The 20,602-nt window shown below is 41.1% G+C and overlaps 1 protein-coding gene across 12 annotated transcripts in view; it reads left to right on the top strand.

Annotated features, from left to right (window-relative positions):
* Window positions 1–20,602, top strand: part of FNBP1 (formin binding protein 1) — a 135,841-nt gene that overhangs the window by 99,257 nt on the left and 15,982 nt on the right. For 4 of the 12 annotated variants that reach the window (XM_061433810.1, XM_061433809.1, XM_061433814.1 and 1 more), the window contains exons 7-11: window positions 4,184–4,312; window positions 5,977–6,123; window positions 8,113–8,310; window positions 9,265–9,447; window positions 19,104–19,213. In XM_061433810.1, coding sequence (XP_061289794.1) covers window positions 4,184–4,312; window positions 5,977–6,123; window positions 8,113–8,310; window positions 9,265–9,447; window positions 19,104–19,213 — 767 coding nt within the window. Of the gene's footprint in view, window positions 1–4,183; window positions 4,313–5,976; window positions 6,124–8,112; window positions 8,311–9,264; window positions 9,448–15,233; window positions 15,249–19,103; window positions 19,214–20,602 lie in introns of all 12 variants that reach the window. The other 8 variants (XM_061433813.1, XM_061433812.1, XM_061433811.1 and 5 more) reach the window with 3 other exon arrangements.

Genomic DNA, 20,602 nt, shown 5'->3' with positions numbered 1-20,602 from the left:
GGAGTTCAACAGTGGGTATTAATTCAAAGCAGCTGGGTCCTGGGATGAACGTTAAGACAGCCCTGTGTTCCGTCTATGGTCTTGCAGAACGTGATATGCGACGATGTTTTGCTGCTTCTAAGTGTTGCTTTATCTTCTTAGTGACTCAGAGACAGACTGTAGATATACGAAGGCTTTTGCATCCTGAAGGCCAAGATTTTTCTTTTCAGAAAACTGCCCAAGACGTAATGCTTCTTTCACAAAGGGTAGACCAGTTCCTTCCCTCTGGAGTCTGTTTTCTTCCGTGCTCTCACTTTCCAGGCTGGACTTTATCCATGCTCTTCTTTATCTCAGTTTCTTCCGTAGCTTACGTGTACCGGTCACCAAGCTGTATTTAGGGATTACAGCGTATGGAGCATTGCGAAACAATGAGTTGATAGGCTTATTAAAGCAATTTTGGGCTCCCCTGGTGACTCACTGGTAAAGAATCCGCCTGCCAATGCAGGAGATCTGAGTTCAGTCCCTGGGTCGGGAAGATCCCCTGGAGAAGGAAATGAAATGGCAATCCACTCCAGTGTTCTTGCCTGGGAAATCCCGTGAACAGAGGAGCCTGGTGGGCTGTAGTCCATGGAGTAGCAAGAGAGTCAGACACGAATTAGTGACTAAACAACAACAGAAAGTAATTATCTAGACAAAGCAAAAACATTAGAGATTCTGGGGAGTTCAGAGGAAGGAGGGTAACAGGCCCTTCCAGTCAGGTGGTCCTGGGGCACCTCCAACAGGCTCGCCTCCTGTTCTCATGAGTGAAATATTCCACAGTCGTTATGATGGACGGATTGTCAGGAAGCATTGGTCTGCTTATGTGGGCTGTGTGTTTGTGTGTACACGCACACATACGTGCATATTTAGTGATGACATTCTGATCCTTGTTTCAGAACTAAGCTATATTCAGTGTTCACCAAGTTGGATCATTTCTCCAAAATAAATCAGGAGATGCTCCACCTTGGTACTCTTCATTTATAAAAGAGATGAAGGAACCTGCCTGCCCTGGGGATTTTCTGACTTTTTTCTGAAGAAGGTTTGTGAATGAAGTAGTGAGTTTTTTAGAAATGGCTGGGTGGAGGGGGACGGAGGTGAGGGGCTACCTGGGAATTTCCTTGGTGGTGGGTTGTCATTGTCGCTTTTTTTCCATAGTCCTAGCAGAGTGAGAAATGATAAAACTCTAGGTAACTGCAAGAGTTAAAAGGGTTTTTGAGTTGGTTGCATCACGGAAACAGATGGAGTGCACGTAGGTGGGGAGGCTACTGTTTAAACGGAGGGGGGTTAGTGTGTATTGGAAGGGCATGGGTTTTACAGGGTAGCTGGGGACTGGCTAATACATGTGCTGGGGAGCACAGTAAAGCGGAAGCCGAAGCATATGGTCAGGAAGGGCGTTAAGAGGCCGCCGACAAAGAGGAAGAACGTGGCAGCTGGACTAATAACGGAGGGGAGATGAGACGTTGGTAAATTGGGTTTTAAGTACCTAAAGGTCTTAAGAAACTAAGAAATCTCAGGTAATAAGGAAATCAGTTTGGAAATGTTAATATTGATACCTGCACTAGGGAAATGTTTACCGAGAAACAGAGAAGGGAATGAAGGAAGCAGGTCTGAATGACCCCCATGGCTTCACAAATACACAGATGAGCGAAGCGTGTCACGGAAGTGAAATCAGGTTAAGCCTTCAAGTCACAGAGGCAGGAAACCAATAAAGGACTTTGAGATGCAAAGAAACCGACCTGGAACCAGCGACCAGACAGAGGGTAGGACAGACAGACAACTCCAACCCTTTTTCTTCGTGTTGGCATTTGAATGGTTCTCTGTTTTTTATCTTAAAAAAAAAAAAACATAGTTTCAGTAAAACAAAGCAAAACAAGCAGACAAGAGTTGCCTTGGTTGTGTTGGAACAAGGCCCTTCTCCTGTTGTGTTCTTGGCTTGGTGTGGTAAGTTTGCCAAGCACACAAGCCAAGCCATCTCTTCACCTGGCAGGAGGCAGTTCTTGCCCTGCATGGACCTCAGATCGTCTTAGAGATTCATGAGATTATATTTATCAAGGCTCCTCCAAGGAATCTGAGGAGCTAATACCAGCATAACAATCGTTGGTATTTGTGGAGGACTTTAGGCTTTTCAGACATTCTTATTTGAACTTTCAAATCGATTACACGGCTTGTCGCTAATAGCCTCTTTGTTGTTTGTGTGTAATTAACCAAAATATGAATTAAAAGAGAGAAACAAATTTAGGAGTTCTATTATTATTTAGGAGAAAAGCAATGCAATAAAACATTGGAAAAGACCCTGATACTGGGAAAGGCTGAAGGCAGGAGAGAAGGGGGCGACAGAGGATGAAATAGTTGGATGGCATCACTGACTCCATGGACATTAGTTTGAGCAAACTCCAGGAGATAGTGAAGGACAGGGAAGCCTGGTGTGCTATAGTCCATGGGGTCACGAAGAGTCAGACACAACTGAGCAACTGAAAGACACACACACACACACACACACACACACACAAGGCTCAGAGAGGACTCCATACTTAGTGCTGCTTTAAAATATGTTCTGAAAAAAACCATAGTGGAGGGTTTTAGAAAGAACCCTATAGATTAGTGGTTCACATGCCTTTTTAATTCATGAACTCTTTTGATAATTGGATAAAAAATATTATGGATCCCCTGTCCCTGACTCAAAAAATAAAAAATAGGATCAGAGGTTCCCATGAGGGAACCTAAATCTTGGTAATAAATATGTGAATTGGGCCAAGTGTAGACAATAAAGAATGTTGGTACGTTTCAAACTAGAAAGTAGTGCCGCGTTAAGGCAATAATGGTGGGGTTTGTGAAAATCGAAGTGTAGTTGATGAGTTGGATAGATAGCATCACCCACTCAACAGAAATGAAGTTGAGCAAACTCCAGGAGATAACGAAGGACAGAGGACCGTAGCATGCTGCAGTCCATGGGGTCGCAAAGAATCGGACACGACTTATTGAATGAACAGCAACAGAAGTTGTTTTATAATATTATGTTAGTTTCAGGTGTTGGCTATATTTCCCTGTGCTGTACGGTATATCCTTGTTGCTTGTCTATTATAAATATAGTAGTTTGAATTGTTAGTCTCCTACCCGTAATTTGTCCCTCTCCCTTTGATAATCACAAGTTTGTTTTCTATATCTGTGAGTCTGGTGATCATTTGTAATATTTTTTTCTTAGATTCCACCTGTAAGTGAGCCCCTACAGTATTTGTCTTTCTCTCTCTGACTTATTTCACTAAGCATAATAGTCCCTAGGTCCATTCATGTTACCACACATGGAAGTGTTTCATTCTTTTTTATGGCTGAGTAATATTCCATTAGTGTTCCAAGACATAGCTCAGATGGTAAAGAATCTGCCTGCAATGTAGGAGACCCGGTTTTGATCCCTGGGTCGGGAAGATCCCCTGGAGAAGGAAATGGCAACCCACTCCAGTATTCTAGGCTGGAGAATCCCATGGACAAGGAGCCTGGCGAGTCACGGTCCATGGGGTGGCAAAGAGTTGGACACGACTGAGCGACTAACACACAATATTCCGTTGTGTATGTATATCGTATCTTTCTAATCCATTCATCTGTTGGTGGGCGCTTGAGTTGCTTCTCTGACTTGACGGTTGTAAATAGTGCCACTATGAACACGGGGGTGCACATATCTATTTTTCTGGATGTACACTCAGGAGTGGACTTGCTGGATCATATGGTAGTTCTGTTTTTATTTTTTTGAGGAACCTGCATATTGTTTTCCATAGGGGCTGTACCAATTCACAGTGTACAAGGGTTCCCTTTTCTCTACATCCTCACCATCATTTGTTATTTGTAAACTTTTCCTAATAGCCATTTTGACAGGTGCAAGGCGATAGTTCACTGTTGTTTTGATTTGCATTTCTCTAATAGTTTGTGATATCGAGCATCTTTTCATGTGCCTATTGGCCATCTGTGGGTCTTCTTTGGAGAAATGTGTCTTCAAGTCTTCTGCCCTATTTTGGATTGGGTTGTTTAAACAATTTTCAAAAAAACCAGCACCTGGTAAATAGAATATGTTTGAGGAAAATGTGACACCCCTCCCCCCAGTCCCTCCAGTTTGCAATCCTAAGCTTTTATATATTATGTATAAACATGGGAAGTTCTCATTTTTTGCCTTAAGGCACGACAGCAAGCTCAAACGCGTCATCAAATGGCAGAGGACAGCAAAACAGATTACTCATCAATTCTACAGAAATTCAACCACGAGCAGCATGAATATTACCACACTCACGTTCCCAATATCTTTCAGGTAAGTGGTTCAGCTCTCTCAGATTTGCTTGGTTTAGAAACACGTTACTTGGAATCATGATTTCCAAGTATTTATAGCATTCTAAATTTCCTCTAACTCAAATCACTTAAAAAAAAATTTCAGATTAAGCACATACTGACATTAAGATGAAACGTAACATGAATTTCAAGATTAATCAATAGACTTTGTAAGTTTCCTTAGTTTGACCCTGCAACCATTCTTGGTCAGACTTAGAACTGTGATTCTTACATTAACACTCTTTTTGCTAAAAGGACCATTCTGCTTACAAAAATGCCAAACTCACCTTTAGGAGTCAGAGCAACATGAAGACAGTTGTAGGATTTGAGCAGATGACTGTGAACATTGGGGTGCATGTATCTGTTGGAATTAATGTTTTCTTTTTTTTTTTCTGGATATATACCCAGGAGTAGATCATATGGTAGCTCTGTTTTTATTTTTTGAGGAACCTGCATACTGCTTTCAAAGGGCTACACCAATTTGCGTTCCCACCATCAGTGTACAAGGGTTCTCTTTTCTCTGTATCCTCACCAACATTTGTTTTTGTAGACTTTTCCTGATAGCCGTTTTGACAGGTGTGAAGTGATAGCTCACTGTTGTTTTGATAGTCCTGTTGTCTTTCCTTTGGACTGTTTTTCTTTGGGCTACTCTAAGTTGTCAAGAATAGTGTGAGAGAGGATACATGATGCTGTTCTCCCACTATGGGAATTTTTTACAACTTCAAGTTCCACTGTAGAAAAAATAACAAAAATGTGTACCCTGGTGTCTACACAGCAAATAAGAACTTCCAGCTTGCGAAGGAGAGGGTGAGACAAATTGAGAGAGTAGCAATGAGGCATACACATTACCATATGTAAAACAGATAGGAAGTGGGAATTTGCTGTATGATGCAGGGAGCTCAACGAGGCAGTCTATGGCAACCTGGAAGGATGGTGGGGGGGTTGGGAGGGAGGTTCAAGAAGGAGGAGACAAATGTATACTTATGGCTGATTCACATTGTTGTATGGCAGAAATCAGCACAATATTGTAAAGCAATTATCCTCAATTAAAAAGAAATAAAACAAAAACAAAAAAAAACACCCAACTTGTAGAAGGAGGGTACACTAGTTAATCTCAGCCTGTGTTGGGTCAAGGCAGTTAACCTGGATGCCATGCTTTTGGTAAAGGATGAAACAGTGGCTCAAAGATGGAGGAAATATTTGAAATCCATTAACTGAACTGAACTGAACCAAATGGTATTAATAGTAAAACTACCTGCATTTCAGGTTCTTACTGAAATTGGAATGGAATTGTGTAAAGTGTACATTTAGACAGCCTCACAATTAGTAAAGTATGTGTCCAGCTGGCTAAAGTAGAAGCACAGCAAATTTATGGTTGCTTTAACTCTAACCTTTTTTTATTTGTTTTTGGCCACCTCGAGCGTCATGAAGGAATCTTAGTTCCCTGACCAGGGATCAAACTCCTGCCCACAGTAGTGGAAGGGCAGAGTTTTAACCACTGGACTGCCAGGGAAGTCCCTAACTCAAACCTTTTTGTAGGCCTATTTCCCTCCTAGAGAATTTTTTAGAGGTAACAATGCTGCCAAAAAACAACTTCTTTAAATAGTAGTAAACCAAACTAATTTTATGCAAACTCTAATGTTGCAGAAGATACAAGAGATGGAGGAGAGGAGGATAGTGAGAATTGGAGAATCAGTGAAGACATACGCAGAGCTGGACCGGCAGGTGATTCCCATCATTGGGAAATGCTTGGATGGAATCGTAAAGGCAGCCGAGTCAATTGATCCGAAAAATGTAAGTACTATAGTTTGGACTTAATGTATAACTGTGGTTCCGTTATTTCCCTGTCCCTTCCCACAGTGACCATATTCAGTCATCTGAGAGTAGTTGCTTTCAGTGATCACAAGTACTTTTCAACAATGGCAATACCTTTTCAGAGTTTTTTAAATTCAGCCCTCCGTGTTTTGGATTTAGTGTGGTCCCTGGCGCATTTGGGACTGTGGATGTTAGTATAAGTTTTGTTGTCACTGTTTAGTCACTAAGTCATGTTTGACTCTTTTGCATCCCCAAGGACTGTAGCCCCCCAGGTTCCTCTGTCCATGAGATTTCTCAGGCAAGAATACTGGAGTGGGTTGCCATTTCCTTCTCCAGTGGATCTTCCCGACCCAGGGACTGAACCACGTCTCCTGCTTGGCAGGTAGATTCTTTACCGCTGAACCACCAGAGAAGCCTGAGAGGGTAGGTTTAGGTTCATGTAACAATGACAAGAGAGTGTCTTAAGAGTTTGTTTTTCGTCCCACATGAAGATGTCTGCCAGGCAGAGCGTCCAACTGCGGTGTGGGCAAATGATCTGCAAATCCTCAGGAATTCAGGCTTCTCCTAGTTCACAACTTTTGATGATATGACTTTCAAACTCAACATGGCTTCCATAGCTCCAGCCATCACATCCAAATTCCATAAAGCATTATATAGAGAAGAGTCCACACTATCTATTTAAAGAAGCTTTCTAAAATTGCTCACTGTGCTTCTGCCTACATCTCAGAGATCTCAGAAGTCAAAACTTAGTCCTGGGGCCACTTCCTGCTGTACAGAAGGCTGGAGAGTGAAGCTTTTTTGCTGGGTGGCCGTGTGCTCAGCTTAAAATCAGGGTTCTTATTACTCAGAAGGAAGGATGATTGGCTCTTACAAGACAACTGACATCTATGGCACACCTACAAATTCCGTGTTAGCTAAAATAGCTACAACAAATTAAAATGTGGGCTCATGGTAGAAAGTTGAGATCTTTCCAAATTGTCTTCTCTAATAGATTTTTCTTTTTTAATCAGATATCATTGAGTTAGAATTTTATTACAAGTCACAGGTGCTTTTGTAATACTTTAACTGTACATCTATCTATCTTGGACACGATGGTTGTCATTTCCTTACCCATTGGTCTTCATCACCTGACCCCGAAAAGACTCTGAACTCAAAGTTCCTAGCAGGGGGACACCACAGAGTAGGCAGTCAGTTCCCTCATTTATTCAGCTAATAATTATTCTATCATTATCATCAGGCATCATCCAGGTGCTAGGGATGCAGTGGAGGAAAAACAGAAGGGAGCTTACATTCTAGTGAACAAATATATATATAAAGGAAAATATTCGATAAATTTTTGAACCACAGTGAACCAAAGAAATTGGAGGGAGCATCTTTTTTTGCCTTGACTTTGTGTATGCCAAATTGCTTTAAGACCTTCTGATGAGAATCAGTTTATATATTATTGCATTTTTCAAGGGAAGGGCTTCCTAGGTGTCTCAGTGGTAAAGAATCTGCCTGCCAAGCAGGAAATGCAGGTTCGACCCCTGCATCAGGAAGATCCCTTGGAGAAGGAAATGGCAACCCACTCCAGTACTCTTGCCTAGAAAATCCCATGGACAGAGGAGCCTGGAGGGCTGCAGTCCATGGGGTTGCAAAGAGTCAGACATAACTTAGTAACTAAGCAACAACAATTTTTCAAGGGAATTGCATAATAAATGACCCAGTTTTTCTGCTTTTTGGCAAAGTTGTTCTTAATATTCATTTCTCTAAATATAGAAAAGTAGTTATTAAAATTATCTTGAAATCTCAACTACATGTATAGCTTTACAAGTTATTCTTTCAAATGATAAAAATATTACTAGAAAAAAATTTGTTACTCAGTATAACTTCCTTAGAATGTCATCTGTGTGAGGGCATCATAGTTCAGTGTGTGGAAAGTATTTACATAGATTGGAACATATTTGTGTGTGATGGGTATCATTGCAGGATTCACAGCTGGTCGTAGAAGCTTATAAGTCTGGGTTCGAGCCTCCAGGAGACATTGAATTTGAGGATTACACTCAGCCTATGAAACGCACTGTGTCAGATAACAGCCTTTCAAATTCCAGAGGAGAAGGCAAATCAGAGCTCAAATTTGGTGGCAAATCCAAAGGAAAGTTATGGCCATTCATCAAAAAAAATAAGGTACTGATGACTGGACCCAGTGTGATATGAGTGTTACAAGGTGTGGAGATGTTCACTCTGTCTTTTAGTCTTTAAAGGAATGAAGATTTTTAAGCTCGTAGTTTCAGAATGCAAACAGAAGGCTAGTGTGCTGTTTTGTTTTAAGGCAATATCTCTCTTCGGTGGTGGTACCTTGGCCATGGCCATTTGTCTTATTTCAGATGCACTTATCACCTGCACCGTGTCACCCACACTAACAGACTACTGACCTCTGGCCGTTTCGCATCACGCCTTTCACTCCTAAGTCTCCTAGATTGCTGGTTCCCTGGGCTGAGAGAAGGGACGTTGTGCCACATTTCTATAACCATGTATCAGCATCTCTAATCAAAATGGTTTCCATGGATTAACAACTTGGTTTTGAGCTCATGTTAACATATGTATCCATGAACATTTTTTATTTTCTTTCTAGAGTGTGATACGTAGGTGCATGGCAGCATTAACCTGGGCATAAAGTGGGTGATCGAGGCGACACAAACCGCTTTAACCTTAGAATAATTTAAAATTTCGTTTTAAGACTGTCTTGCTGTTTTCACAACCTTAGCATTTAAGGACTTTCATTTTCTCCCATCCAGCTGTGTTAGTCTAGGTGGCCTAGAAGTATTTACCCTTCTGGCTTAGACTGGGTTAGGGTACCTAGTTAGAACGGTAGTTTGCATGTCAAAGTCTGCATGAGCTTCTTGTCAGATATTTCTTGCTCTTCTTCTGTTGCTTTACTTACTAAAACTCCCACTTTCACCATATTCTCCATTTAACATGTCCTTCCATGTTTTCCTTTGGACCATGGCCTAAATTTTTAATTGTTTGTGTTTGACTTGCTTTGGATTTCAAATATTATTTGATGCTTATTTTTGTTTTGTGTCTTATCTTCTTGTTTCTGATTTTTTACTCTGTCACCGCTCCATCTCTTACACGTAGCTTATGTCCCTTTTAACATCCCCCCATCAGCCTCCCCCACCTCCCCCTGCCTCTGCCTCACCCTCTGCTGTTCCCAACGGCCCCCAGTCTCCCAAGCAGCAAAAGGAACCCCTCTCCCATCGCTTCAACGAGTTCATGACCTCCAAACCCAAAATCCACTGCTTCAGGAGTCTAAAGCGTGGGGTAAGTTCTCCTCTCAAGTCCTGTCTCTCTGGTGCGCTTTGGTTGCGTGTTTTGTTCCGCATAACTTAATTTTGTTTGTGAATGACTCCATTGTGTTTTCCCATAACATAAAACAATAAGAACCTATGATTCATTATAGCCGGAAAGAAGAGCCACAGAGAGCACAGAGAGAGCAAAAAAAAAAAAAAAGAAAAAGAAAAAGGAAGGAAGCAGGATGGATGGAAGGAGAGAGAGGGGAAGCCAGCCAGCCAGAGTTCTTTTTTGTCTCTAATCCATTTTGGTGGGACCTTGCTTCATTTCCTTTCTGAAATATCTAAGTCATTAATATTTTACCTTGATCTAACTAAAAAAAGGAAACTTAAATTCGGTTTCTAAAGCTAGCAACATTTGAAGAGGTGAAAATCACTGCATAGTCAGAAAATATTTGCTTAATAATTACTGAAACAGTGTATAAAGAGGGTACTTCTCTCTGAGCTATGCCTCCAGGTCTGCAGGGAAATGGTATGGGTTACAGGGGTTTCTTTAGCTGTTTTCAGTGAATTTACAAGATGTTGATCAGATATCTGGGAACAGATCTGACTGCATAAGAGCTAGTGCAGTACGTATCTTGAAAGGGTGACGTAACAGCAGCTGACATGTCCTTTGCCAGACTCTGTTTTACGTGCTTATTTAATTCTGTCAACCACCCTATGAACCTAGGTACTAAGATTTCTTTATTTTACTGATAAGCAAACTGGTACCTACAGAGATGAAGCTAGGAAGATATATAGCCGGGATTTAAAGCCAGAGAACCTGTTTATGATCTGAGAGTCTATGTGTTCACACTCAAGAAGAACCTGTTTTATTCTGACTGACTCAGTTTTGCCGTCCTAATTAAGATCGCGTGTGCTTAAGTCACAGGGTTTTATGGAATTGATCAGCAGCCCAAAGCAGATACCAGTTTGGTTTTTCAGAAAAAAATTGGAACAAGGTCATTCATTTGTAGCCACCTGAATAAACCTAAATGGTCAGTCTAAGCCATCTCAAAACACTCTTTATAATGAATAATGGGTAAACAAACATTAAACACATATGTGGTAAGGTTTTCTTTTATTCTGGTCTGTGAGAGTTACAATATGGTTGTAGTGGAGATATGTTCCTTGTAACAAATTTTTTCTTTTCTTTTCCTCTGTGTATAAAAGATGTTTAAAAAAAATAGCTACATTGTTACCTTTTAAAATAAGGGGCAAAACCCTCATTTTTTTATATGCTGATTGCTTTGGTAATGAAATCTGAGTTTTCTGCAAAGAGTATAGTTGGTGGAATTATCCTGTTTTAAGGTTACCCAGCATATCAGGGTAAGAATTCAAATTTAATTTCCTGAAGATTTCAAAAGCGCCTTTGTCAGAAGGCAGAACATAGCTTCAGCAGTGGATGGTGGCTCATGTTGAACTCTATAATTAGATCTCCATTATGCTGGCTTTTAGAATTAATTCTCCATCCATCTCAGCTCCTTGTTCATGGGAGAATCTCCAACAGATGACTATAGGTCGCTATACTAGACTATCAACTAGGAAGCTTTACATTAACTGTAAAACAGTTACCCCACCTCTGCTGCTTCCAAAACCTTTACAGAGCACTCATTTATTATATTTATAAAAATATGTCTGTATTGTCTTTTGTAATCTCATAATGAAAAATGTCGAATATTCATGGTTTTTCACTGTTTGTATATGTATCTATCCCGTTCTTCCGTCAACATCACAATCTTGGTGGCAAATGGTTTCTGAAGCATGTTTCATGTGTTCTCTAAATGTTTAGGAAGAGACCAAGAATGTCAGTAATCAATAAGCATAAGAAAAGATGGCTAGGAAAAAAATAAACACTTGAAAACAAAAACAGTGAAGTGAGAAATGGGTTATTTTGATAAATTAAAGGAACGCCCTTCTCTTTAAAAAAAAAAAACATAATTAGCAAAATAAATTTTATTTCTTACACCTCAAATCTGTGCTCAGCAAACCTCTATCTTTAAAAGAAACTTCCCAAACGGTGAGTGTGTTTTTGAGAATAAACACACACACACATGAGGCATTAGTAAATAAGTATAAACATATTTTTACTTCTCTCATTTTTAGTTGATCTGTTTTTAGGGTCAGATTTGATGTGCTTTTCTTCAGGAAATAGCAGTGCGAAAAAAGAAAAGGAAATGCATCATAGAAGTAAGATAAGGAAGTTTAAAAAAAATCTGAAGTTTGGGGAAATAAATTTGATTTTAAAGCAATTTCAAAACAGAAGGTACGTGGTTTACAGGATCCCTAACTAAAATGATACAGTCCTCACTAGTATTTCATTTATTCCACTTTTTAAGATTATTGCACCAAAGACAGGGAAAGGCTTCTAGGAGAATAACAAATCTGTGACTTTAATGTGTCTTTTATGGTGCTGTGCAGCTTTCTGATCTAGATTTTAATCATTTGTTTCTGATTATCAGAATGTGTAAATGCAATGCAAATATTTTGTCACATAACTGATTTTGTTTCTGAATAAGTAGGATAAAATATTTTTTGTTGTAAATCATTCACATTTGTAAGAAAATGTTTCATTGAACATCTTTAAAGATTGGCATGCCACCATTATTAACCACTATTTCATCTTTATGTAAGTTAAAGAAAAATGAAGCAAGATTGTGTGTTCTCAATTTGCAGTCTACAAAGTGTGACTTTACTGTCGTAAGATTTCCTGATCTGAGTAAGGGCCTTCTAAATCTAAAATATGGACCTATCTCCCCCCTCCCCACACTTTAGAGTTCATTGTATGGAAAAATACCATCAACATTGATCAAAAGATTTTGAAAATCCCTACCAATTGTTTGTCAGATGTTACAATCTTCTGGTTAATTTCATTTGATTTACTTTGTTCTCTTGCTGATTATTGGCAGACTCAGGCTCTCTGTTTTCACAAAGAACTCATGAAGAGGACGATAGGGAAACCCACGTATGCTTTTGAAGCTAGGGACTATGTTGTAAGTTTACCTGTGACGGCCAGGTCGTGCGGTCACGGCACAGGCACTAACCCCTGTGACAGCACCAAGACTGGGGACCCAGGTGCTCTCTGGCCCAGACAGCGGGAGAAGCCTCCTTGTACCCACCCAACCACAGGCTTCTTCATCCCGGAAAGTTGCATGGAAAAAGGGGCCCAACTTTCCAATAACAAGCTTCCTAAAAACGTCAGCGAGCCGAGCTTGTGTTTCTCCCCTTTGCGTGGATTGGGACTGCTGTCTGAGCTGGTGTCACTGAGTGTGATTTTACGGCAGAATCTCACCCCTAAAACGTCTCTGGTCACAGGAGAATGGCAGTCTCGCAGACGGCCGTGTGTGGCTCCCTAACCCACATGCACATCTGAAACAGATGGGTCCATAAAGGACAACCAAAAAAAAAAATCAGCGAAGCCTGAGCAAGGTCACAGAGCAGTGAAATGACCTTCCATGGACCTTAGACCAAAGACACTTACATATTCGTGTTCACTGTCCCCTTTCTCTGTACTTGAGGTTAGTACCTGTGACGGCCCAATAACACATGGACCCGCCAGCTCTGTGTGCCCTCATGTGTTATTGACACTCGTGGCTCCCCAGGCTCCATAATCGTTGCCTGAAACTGACAGCTTTTTAGTACTTCAGGTGTCGAGCAGCGCACTTAATGCAGCCTTTCAAAGTATTCTCTTGGCAGGTGATTCAGTTTCTAATTTAAAAGGATCTAACTGGCTGGCTTGCAACTTAAGATGGAAAACCAGTTTACAGTCGTTAAAAAGATTATACTGATGGCACTTCTTGTAGATTATCCATCACCTGTCCACTTCAGAAAATTGGATTTGAGAATGCAATATTGCCTATTTCTATTGGGATCTGTTCTCAATCCTAATGACTTATTTTTATTATGAAGTGGTAATAGTCCTGTGCTATTAGTCTTGATGTTAGAATTCTGTTTTTGGAATGGCTAAGAAAAAAATATATTACTTTAAAAATAAATAAAATTTTAAATATATATATATATATATATATATATTACCTTAAGCCATGGAAGTAGCCGAATAGACAGCAGATAGAGTGCCGAGTTCAAATTAGCAACATTTACACGGTAATGTGTGAGGAAACGTTTATATACGGTCGTCTGCTTTGCAAGAAAGATATTTGCAAGGTTTTCTGCTGTGCACCAAAAGCGTTGTCTGTAAAAAACTCAAATTGTGATAAACAGATCTGTGCTAAAATTTACAGGAGGGGCTCAAGGCATTATATAGATTGCCTACCTGGACAGCGATCACAAATATGACAGTTTGCATCTTTTCTTCCCAAAACTTTGTCTTGCTATGCCTTTCCTTAAAAGTATTTTTCCCCCAGAGGGAAAATTTCTTTAAAAGCTTAATGTCTATTCACAATGAAGTATCAACTTTGAGTTAATCTGAATAATAAGATTTTTTAAATCTAGTTAAGGAATTTTTAACACCCTGTTCCCTCCCAATTTAAAACCAAAGGGCCCTGGGGACTTCCTGGTGGTCCAGTGGCTAAGACTCTGCATTCCCGATGCAGGGGGCCGAGGTTTGATCCCTGGTCTGGGAACTAGATCCCACATGGAGCAACTAAGAGTTTACTTGCCAAAACTAGAGATCCCATGTGCCCCAACTAAGACTGGGTGCAGCCAAATAAATAAATATCCAAGTAAGTAAATAAATTCAAGAGGCACTTTCTCTGCCATTCTATCTCCAATGTATTTTTGGATCCTCCTACCAATTGCCTGAACTTTTAGGATTACAACAGCTGAGTAAATATGCACCAAACTCTCAAAATACTGCTATTGCCAAAAAGCACGTCTCACCTATCACTGAAGAACCAGTGTTTCTTTTCCTAATTTTGAGATGCCTTTTAATCTGGTTTTGGATCCAGTAATCGGTATAGTTTTGCCAACCTCCAGGCCTAGCAGAATTGCAAACTGCTGTGTCCTGGCAATTAACAGGAAATCCACAGCGAGGAGTAAGTACCCCTCAGTAGTTAAGACAGTTGGCTGTTTCCTAGAGGTCACTTGCAAGAGCAGCAACTTCTGTTAACTCCCCAGGTGCTATGGAACCTCTGTGGGTGGGGCCCCCAGTTCGATAGAAAGCTCCAGAAGGCACCTTCTGTATAGCAGGAAGTGCCTGCAGTACACAGGTAGGAGAGAGCATCCATCTCCAACCTGGTGCTGAGAGGCTTCCTGGTTCCTGCAGGTCGGGTTTCAGAGCATCTTCCAGTCCTTGGTTCCCATTTACCAATTTGAGACTTTGCCTTAGTCCTTTAGGAAATGCCAGTGTTCAGATGTATTAGAGCCCCTTAAGATAAAAATATTACTGATATGTTGTGGAATTCATTGCTTTCCCAACTCTGCCAGTCTGTGGGAAACTTTCCATGGAAAATTTGGTGAACAAAAGTTTCTGTGATCATTTCCATCTTTTATCATCATGACATGTCACCGACTGCAAACTCTTACTAATTTATACTCAGGCTGACATGACCAATCCAGAAGAGTAAGCGGAAGCTCTCCTTTCCTATCTTTATACTTTGCTCTGGCAACATGGCCACTAAAGAAAGGTTTGGGTAGATTGGCCCCTCTTGGGAATTTCGGCACAGATCCGCTACAAGCCATGTTCACAAAGCGCCAGGTTGAATTTATGTGTTATGTTAATTCAGTGGAACGGACCAAGTTCCTCTTCTTCTCATGTGTTGTTGTTTCTCTCTCTCTCTCTCTTTTTTTCCCTGTTACCCCTTCGATTTTTACGCGAAGCTTTCTCTCAAGCTGGTAAGCACAATTACCCCATGCATGTCCTGAATCTACTCAGGCCTTTCGGTGTACATTCTGTGGGTGCTGTGCCGCGTGCAACCTATCTTCACAGTTAACTGTCGATGTGTGTTTCCCTTGTGTGTGGCTTTGTTGGTGTTTCCTTATTAGATCTCTGGAATACGAAGGTCCAGAGTCTAACAGAGGTGATCGTAATCTTTCCCCATTAAGAAAATTAACGCTTAACTCATGATTTGGTTTTCTTTACCACTGGAGTCTTAAGAGGATGACAGATGACAGATGTTGATAAGCTTTATTTAAATATGAACATAAACATAAATACTAAATATGAGGAAGTTTATGTATCGAATCATTCTAAATGAAAGCAAATTGAATAGCTGAAAGTTGCTCCTCTCCAGGAGCCACAGAAGCAGATGACAATCACTGGGGACCTGAGGAAGGCATGCGGGAATGATGCTGGGCTCAGACTCAGGTCTAAGGCACCTTCGAGAATTGAAGGTCATGAAACTTTTAAGTTGCTCCGTAAATACATTGGTGCCTTGTGCGTAGCTGATTCAAGAAATCAAAGACAATTTTATGGACAATGAAAAGAGCCTCCTAAGCCTTTCTAAAATGATTTCTTTAGTGTTCGGTGTTTTCTACTTTTAATTTCATAGCCCTAGTAAATAGTCAAACTAATCATTAAATCTATTAAAAGAAACCCTTAACCACATAACCCATACTGTTCTTCAGATATGTGTAAGTTATATAATAAGCTCAAACACCACAGCTGAGAGTATCCTGAAGTCATGGACAGGATGAACTTGACAGTCCGACCAGGAATAACATCAGCATTTTACGCACTGTTATTGAGAATATAGGACAGTATTTATGGTTATCTTTGTAGGTATGTACTATTACATGTGCTTGAGTATATATAAAAGTATATACATAATTTTTTCGACCTGACCTGGTATTTGACAACTGATCCAGCCCTAAAGAGAAAGAATTTTTTATTAAATGGAACATTTCTTAGAGGGTAAAATAAAATCCTGAGAAGAGTTCTCGATTAAGGTGTCTACAAGAAGGAAAGATCTAGATGTTTAAATGAACATCAGTATGAATTTGGGAGACAGTGGGTCAATTAACTGGGAATCTGTCAGATGCCAGGGCTTCTTTTTCGCCCTTTATTTGTTCTTTTGCTGAGGTGCTGGCGGCAAAAGATAATATTATCAGACAGTCTTTCTGTTTGAGATATTGTTGCTTGATACCCTCACTTTGAAGCTGATAAAGAAGTTACACAAAGATAGGGTGGGTGTAAAAATTATAAATCTCAAGAAGCAGCTCATGTCAAGCGAGCAAGTGTTTGATTCCGATAGCAAGTAAAACAAGATCTCCTTAGAGTCACAGCCATTGAAAATATACATACGTGCCTGCGGCCTGTCTTCCAAACCCTGCTAGGGCCAGTCTCTTTGAGGCCCCTCCAAAGAGTTCAGAAAATCTACTCCAACTCGAAGGCAGAAATAAAAATTCTTTCATGGTAAAATAAATCATAGGTTAGAGTATTGTTTGAAAGAATTCAAGCTTCAAAAGGTGAATACGACAAAGTGAACTTTTGAAGGTACTGTCCAGAGACCTGAGTGTCTTTGGATCTAGAGGAACTGTTGACCTGAATCTCCCATGTAACTAAAATGTTTAAATTTAGTTCCATAATTGCACTGGGCACATTTCAAGGGCTCAGCAGCCACGTGCGGCTACCAGGTCAGATGGTGTGGACGTGTGAAAACATTTCCATCATTGTAGAAAGGTCTTTGGGTCTCACAGCACATAGTGAGGCTCAGAGCATCTGAATGAATGAACGTCGACCACTTACTAGCTTTCCTGCCTTCGGAAGCAGTGCGTCTTCCACTGTTTTGTCACAGTCTAGCATTAAAACATGGAGAAGGCAATGGCACCCCACTCCAGTACTCTTGCCTGGAAAATCCCATGGATGGAGGAGCCTAGCAGGCTGCAGTCCGTGGGGTCGCTAAGAGTCGGGCACGACTGAGCGACTTCACTTTCACTTTTCACTTTCATGCATTGGAGAAGGAAATGGCAACCCACTCCAGTGTTCTTGCCTGGAGAATCCCAGGGACGGGTGAGCCTGGTGGGCTGCCGTCTATGGGGTCGCACAGAGTCGGACACGACTGAAGCGACTTAGCAGCAGCAGCAGCAGCATTAAAACAAAAATGAAAATAAAATCTCCAGTTCCAGAAAACATGCTGATTTAAGTCAATTCAGCATAAGAACAAACTTGAGCTTTTGGGCTCAGTGACTGAGTTGAGAAAATTGGAAAGCAATTGAGGTTTCAAGTATTGTATGGAAAAGGAAAAACAAGCCTGTTTTATTATTATATTGAAGATTAGTTGGCTTCATCTTAGCTTTAGAAGCAAGTTGAGCTTTCTTGCGTTGGCATTAGGGAATAATCACTTCTATTTTGCTTTCACTCAGATCTCGTCCCACTCAAACACGTGCACGCGCCCGTGCGCGCGTGCACAAACAGTTTTTGAGAATATTAGCTGAAAGGTCTTTGGTGGCCTCAGTGGTGAACTATTTGCTGAATCACAAACTTCCAACCCAGAAGCCTGGCATTTTCTAATAAGCAGCCTAGGAACTTCAGTCACAAGCCCCTGTGTAAGCTGCTTGGCAAACTCAAGCTGATTTTGCAATTACATTATCCAGGTCCCTTCTTTTCCATCCACTCCCAAGCAAGTCTGTCTTGCTTTTTTTTTTTTTTTTTTAAGGGATTCTAAAGCAAAATCTCTTTTCAAATTCCCTGGCTTATCCCTGGCTATTGAGCAAATTTCTTTCTTTATGAAAATAGCCTCATTTAAGGAAATGATGCATAAGCGTGGGTAAAAGTCTGGCAAGTCACAGTTGATATTTTCTACTTATAACATATACACAGAGGAAAGAGAGCAGTTGTTTTTGAAAGGGAATCAAGATATCAAAGTATACTTCTTCCAAGACTTCCCTGGCAGTCCAGTGGTTAAGACTCTGCCTTCCAATGCAGGGGGCGTGGGTGCGATCCCTGGTCAGGGCACTAAGATCCCACATGCCGTGTAGTACAGCAAAAAAACAAAGTGTACGTCTTCCGATGAGTTAGAAACAGCTGAGGCTGATTTCAGACATTATGGAAAAGTTGGTTTTGAAACTGGGGGAGTGGGGGCGGGGGTGATTCTCTGCGAATTCTCTGAGATGCTCCTAAAGGTGACAAAAAAGAAGTGACTTAGAGGAAGCAGAGGCAAGGAGAGTGGATGGGAGCTGGGGGAGGGTTTTTTCCCTTAATGTCCTTTTCACCCACATTCCTGGAGGAACTAGATGTCCCATCTGCCACTTCACAGGGGTGGAAACTTTTGGCCTCAGGCTCTATGCAGAGACGGGAAGGAATACTCAGCCGGGGTGGGGGTGGGGTGGGGAACAGTGCCATCGACATGAAACAGTTGATGGGGGCACTTACCAGTTTTTTTATTGGAAGAAAACATAAGCCTAAAGCTTCAGTGTTGCCATCGACACTGACAGCGAAGTGCAGACTGTCTCCAGACTAGTTCCTCACTGATTCTCGCTGGGGTCAGAAGTATGTCTTCCTGTCTCAGGGGTCCCTTCCTTGTCGGAGGCTGCGGGGCCAGCATGGAAGACGGTTTGCGGGGCCTTTGCAGTTTGCATGCATGGATTTTTGCATCTCAGCTGGGTGTCGTGGGAAAGAGCTTAATTTATTTCATGAAAACACACGCAGACATCTGCATCGCCCTGGTGTCTGGGGAATCTCCCTGCAGGCTTCTCTCGGTGTCTTTTTTTCAAGGAGGCTTTCTGGCTAATTTCTGTTTGTATCTGCAGGGCGCGACACCAGAAGATTTCAGCAACCTCCCACCCGAACAGAGAAGGAAAAAGCTCCAGCAGAAAGTCGATGAATTAAATAAAGAAATCCAAAAGGAAATGGATCAAAGGTAGAGTGGATTGAAACGACTTATTAAGAAATTCGAGTTCAGTTTGGAAAGATGAGAGGCTCTAAATTAGATTTTAATTTAGGTGGTTGTTTTAGCCAGTTGTTTGGTCATATCTAGTCTACTGGATTCCTTTATTCAAGACAGAGAGGATTCCTGGGCACTTTGCTGGTGGTCCAGTGGCTAAGACTCTGTGCTTCCAATGCAAGGGGCACAGGTTCAACCCCTGGTGGGGAAACTAAGATCACATATTCCCACATGCCACACATCATGGCCAAAATAATAATTATTATTATAAAAATAAGTAAAGACAGGGAGGATTCTTTTAACAAATAGGTATTATTCTAAGTTTGGGGAACAAAATGCATTATGGTTCTCTCTCTCCTTTTTTTTTTTTGGATGTGTTCACTTACTGTAGTAGCACTACATTTACCACGTTGTCACCATGGACTATAAAATCAGGTTAGATAAGAGAATTTCACAAGTACAACACAACATTCTGTTGTCTGTATGATGTCTGAGCAAACCAGCTTATTCTTAAATCACCTTCCATTATAGGCGATTTATTTGGTTTAATAGTTATGATTTTTATAGAGAAAATAAACATTCTGCACAGGTTTAAAACGCATTTCTCATTTACCTTTGCATTAGCACTTAAAATACATGTTTCTGTTTCTGCTGTTGCTGTCATTCTACAGACCCTGAGGTTGCAAGGAGTCGGATACGACTTAGCGATTGAGCAACAGCAACTCAGTGTTTTGTAATAACCAATAAGGAAAAAGAGTCTGAAAAAAAAAAGTTAGACGTGTATGTATAACTGAATCACTTTGCTGTATACCTGAAACTGACACAACATTGTTAATTGACTACACGTAATTTAAAAAGAGAAAATCCCCCACTTTCTATATTCTCAATGAGGGACTTCAGTGAGTCATTGAATAATGGAGATTTGGACTTAAAGGATAACCTGAGGGACCTCCCTGGTAGTCCAGTGGCTAAGATGCCGCGCTTCCAGTACAGGGGCCGTGGGTTCAATCCCTGGTCAGGGAACTGAGAGCCCACATGTTGTGTGGCATGAAGTCGCCACATGGTAGCCCTACATAGATTCAGTGACATCGAGGGAGTGAGTGACAGTCACTCAGTCGTGTTCAACTCTTTGTGACCCCATGGACTGTGCGGCCCATGGTATTCTCCAGGCCAGAATACTGGAGTGGGTAGCCATTGCCTTCTCCAGGGGATCTTCCCAACCCAGGGATCAAACCCAGGTCTCCCACATTGCAGGCAGATTCTTTACCAGCTGAGCCACCAGGGAAGCCCAAGAATACTGGAGTGTGTAGCCTATCTCTTCTCCAGCGGATCTTCCTGACCCAGGAATTGAATCAGAGTCTCCTG

The sequence above is a fragment of the Bos javanicus genome, chromosome 11 (genome assembly GCF_032452875.1).
Source record: "Bos javanicus breed banteng chromosome 11, ARS-OSU_banteng_1.0, whole genome shotgun sequence".
NCBI classification, from domain to species: Eukaryota; Metazoa; Chordata; class Mammalia; order Artiodactyla; family Bovidae; genus Bos; species Bos javanicus.
The sequence above is the reverse complement of the archived record's forward strand: the minus strand, read 5'-3'. Positions and strand labels throughout refer to the sequence as shown.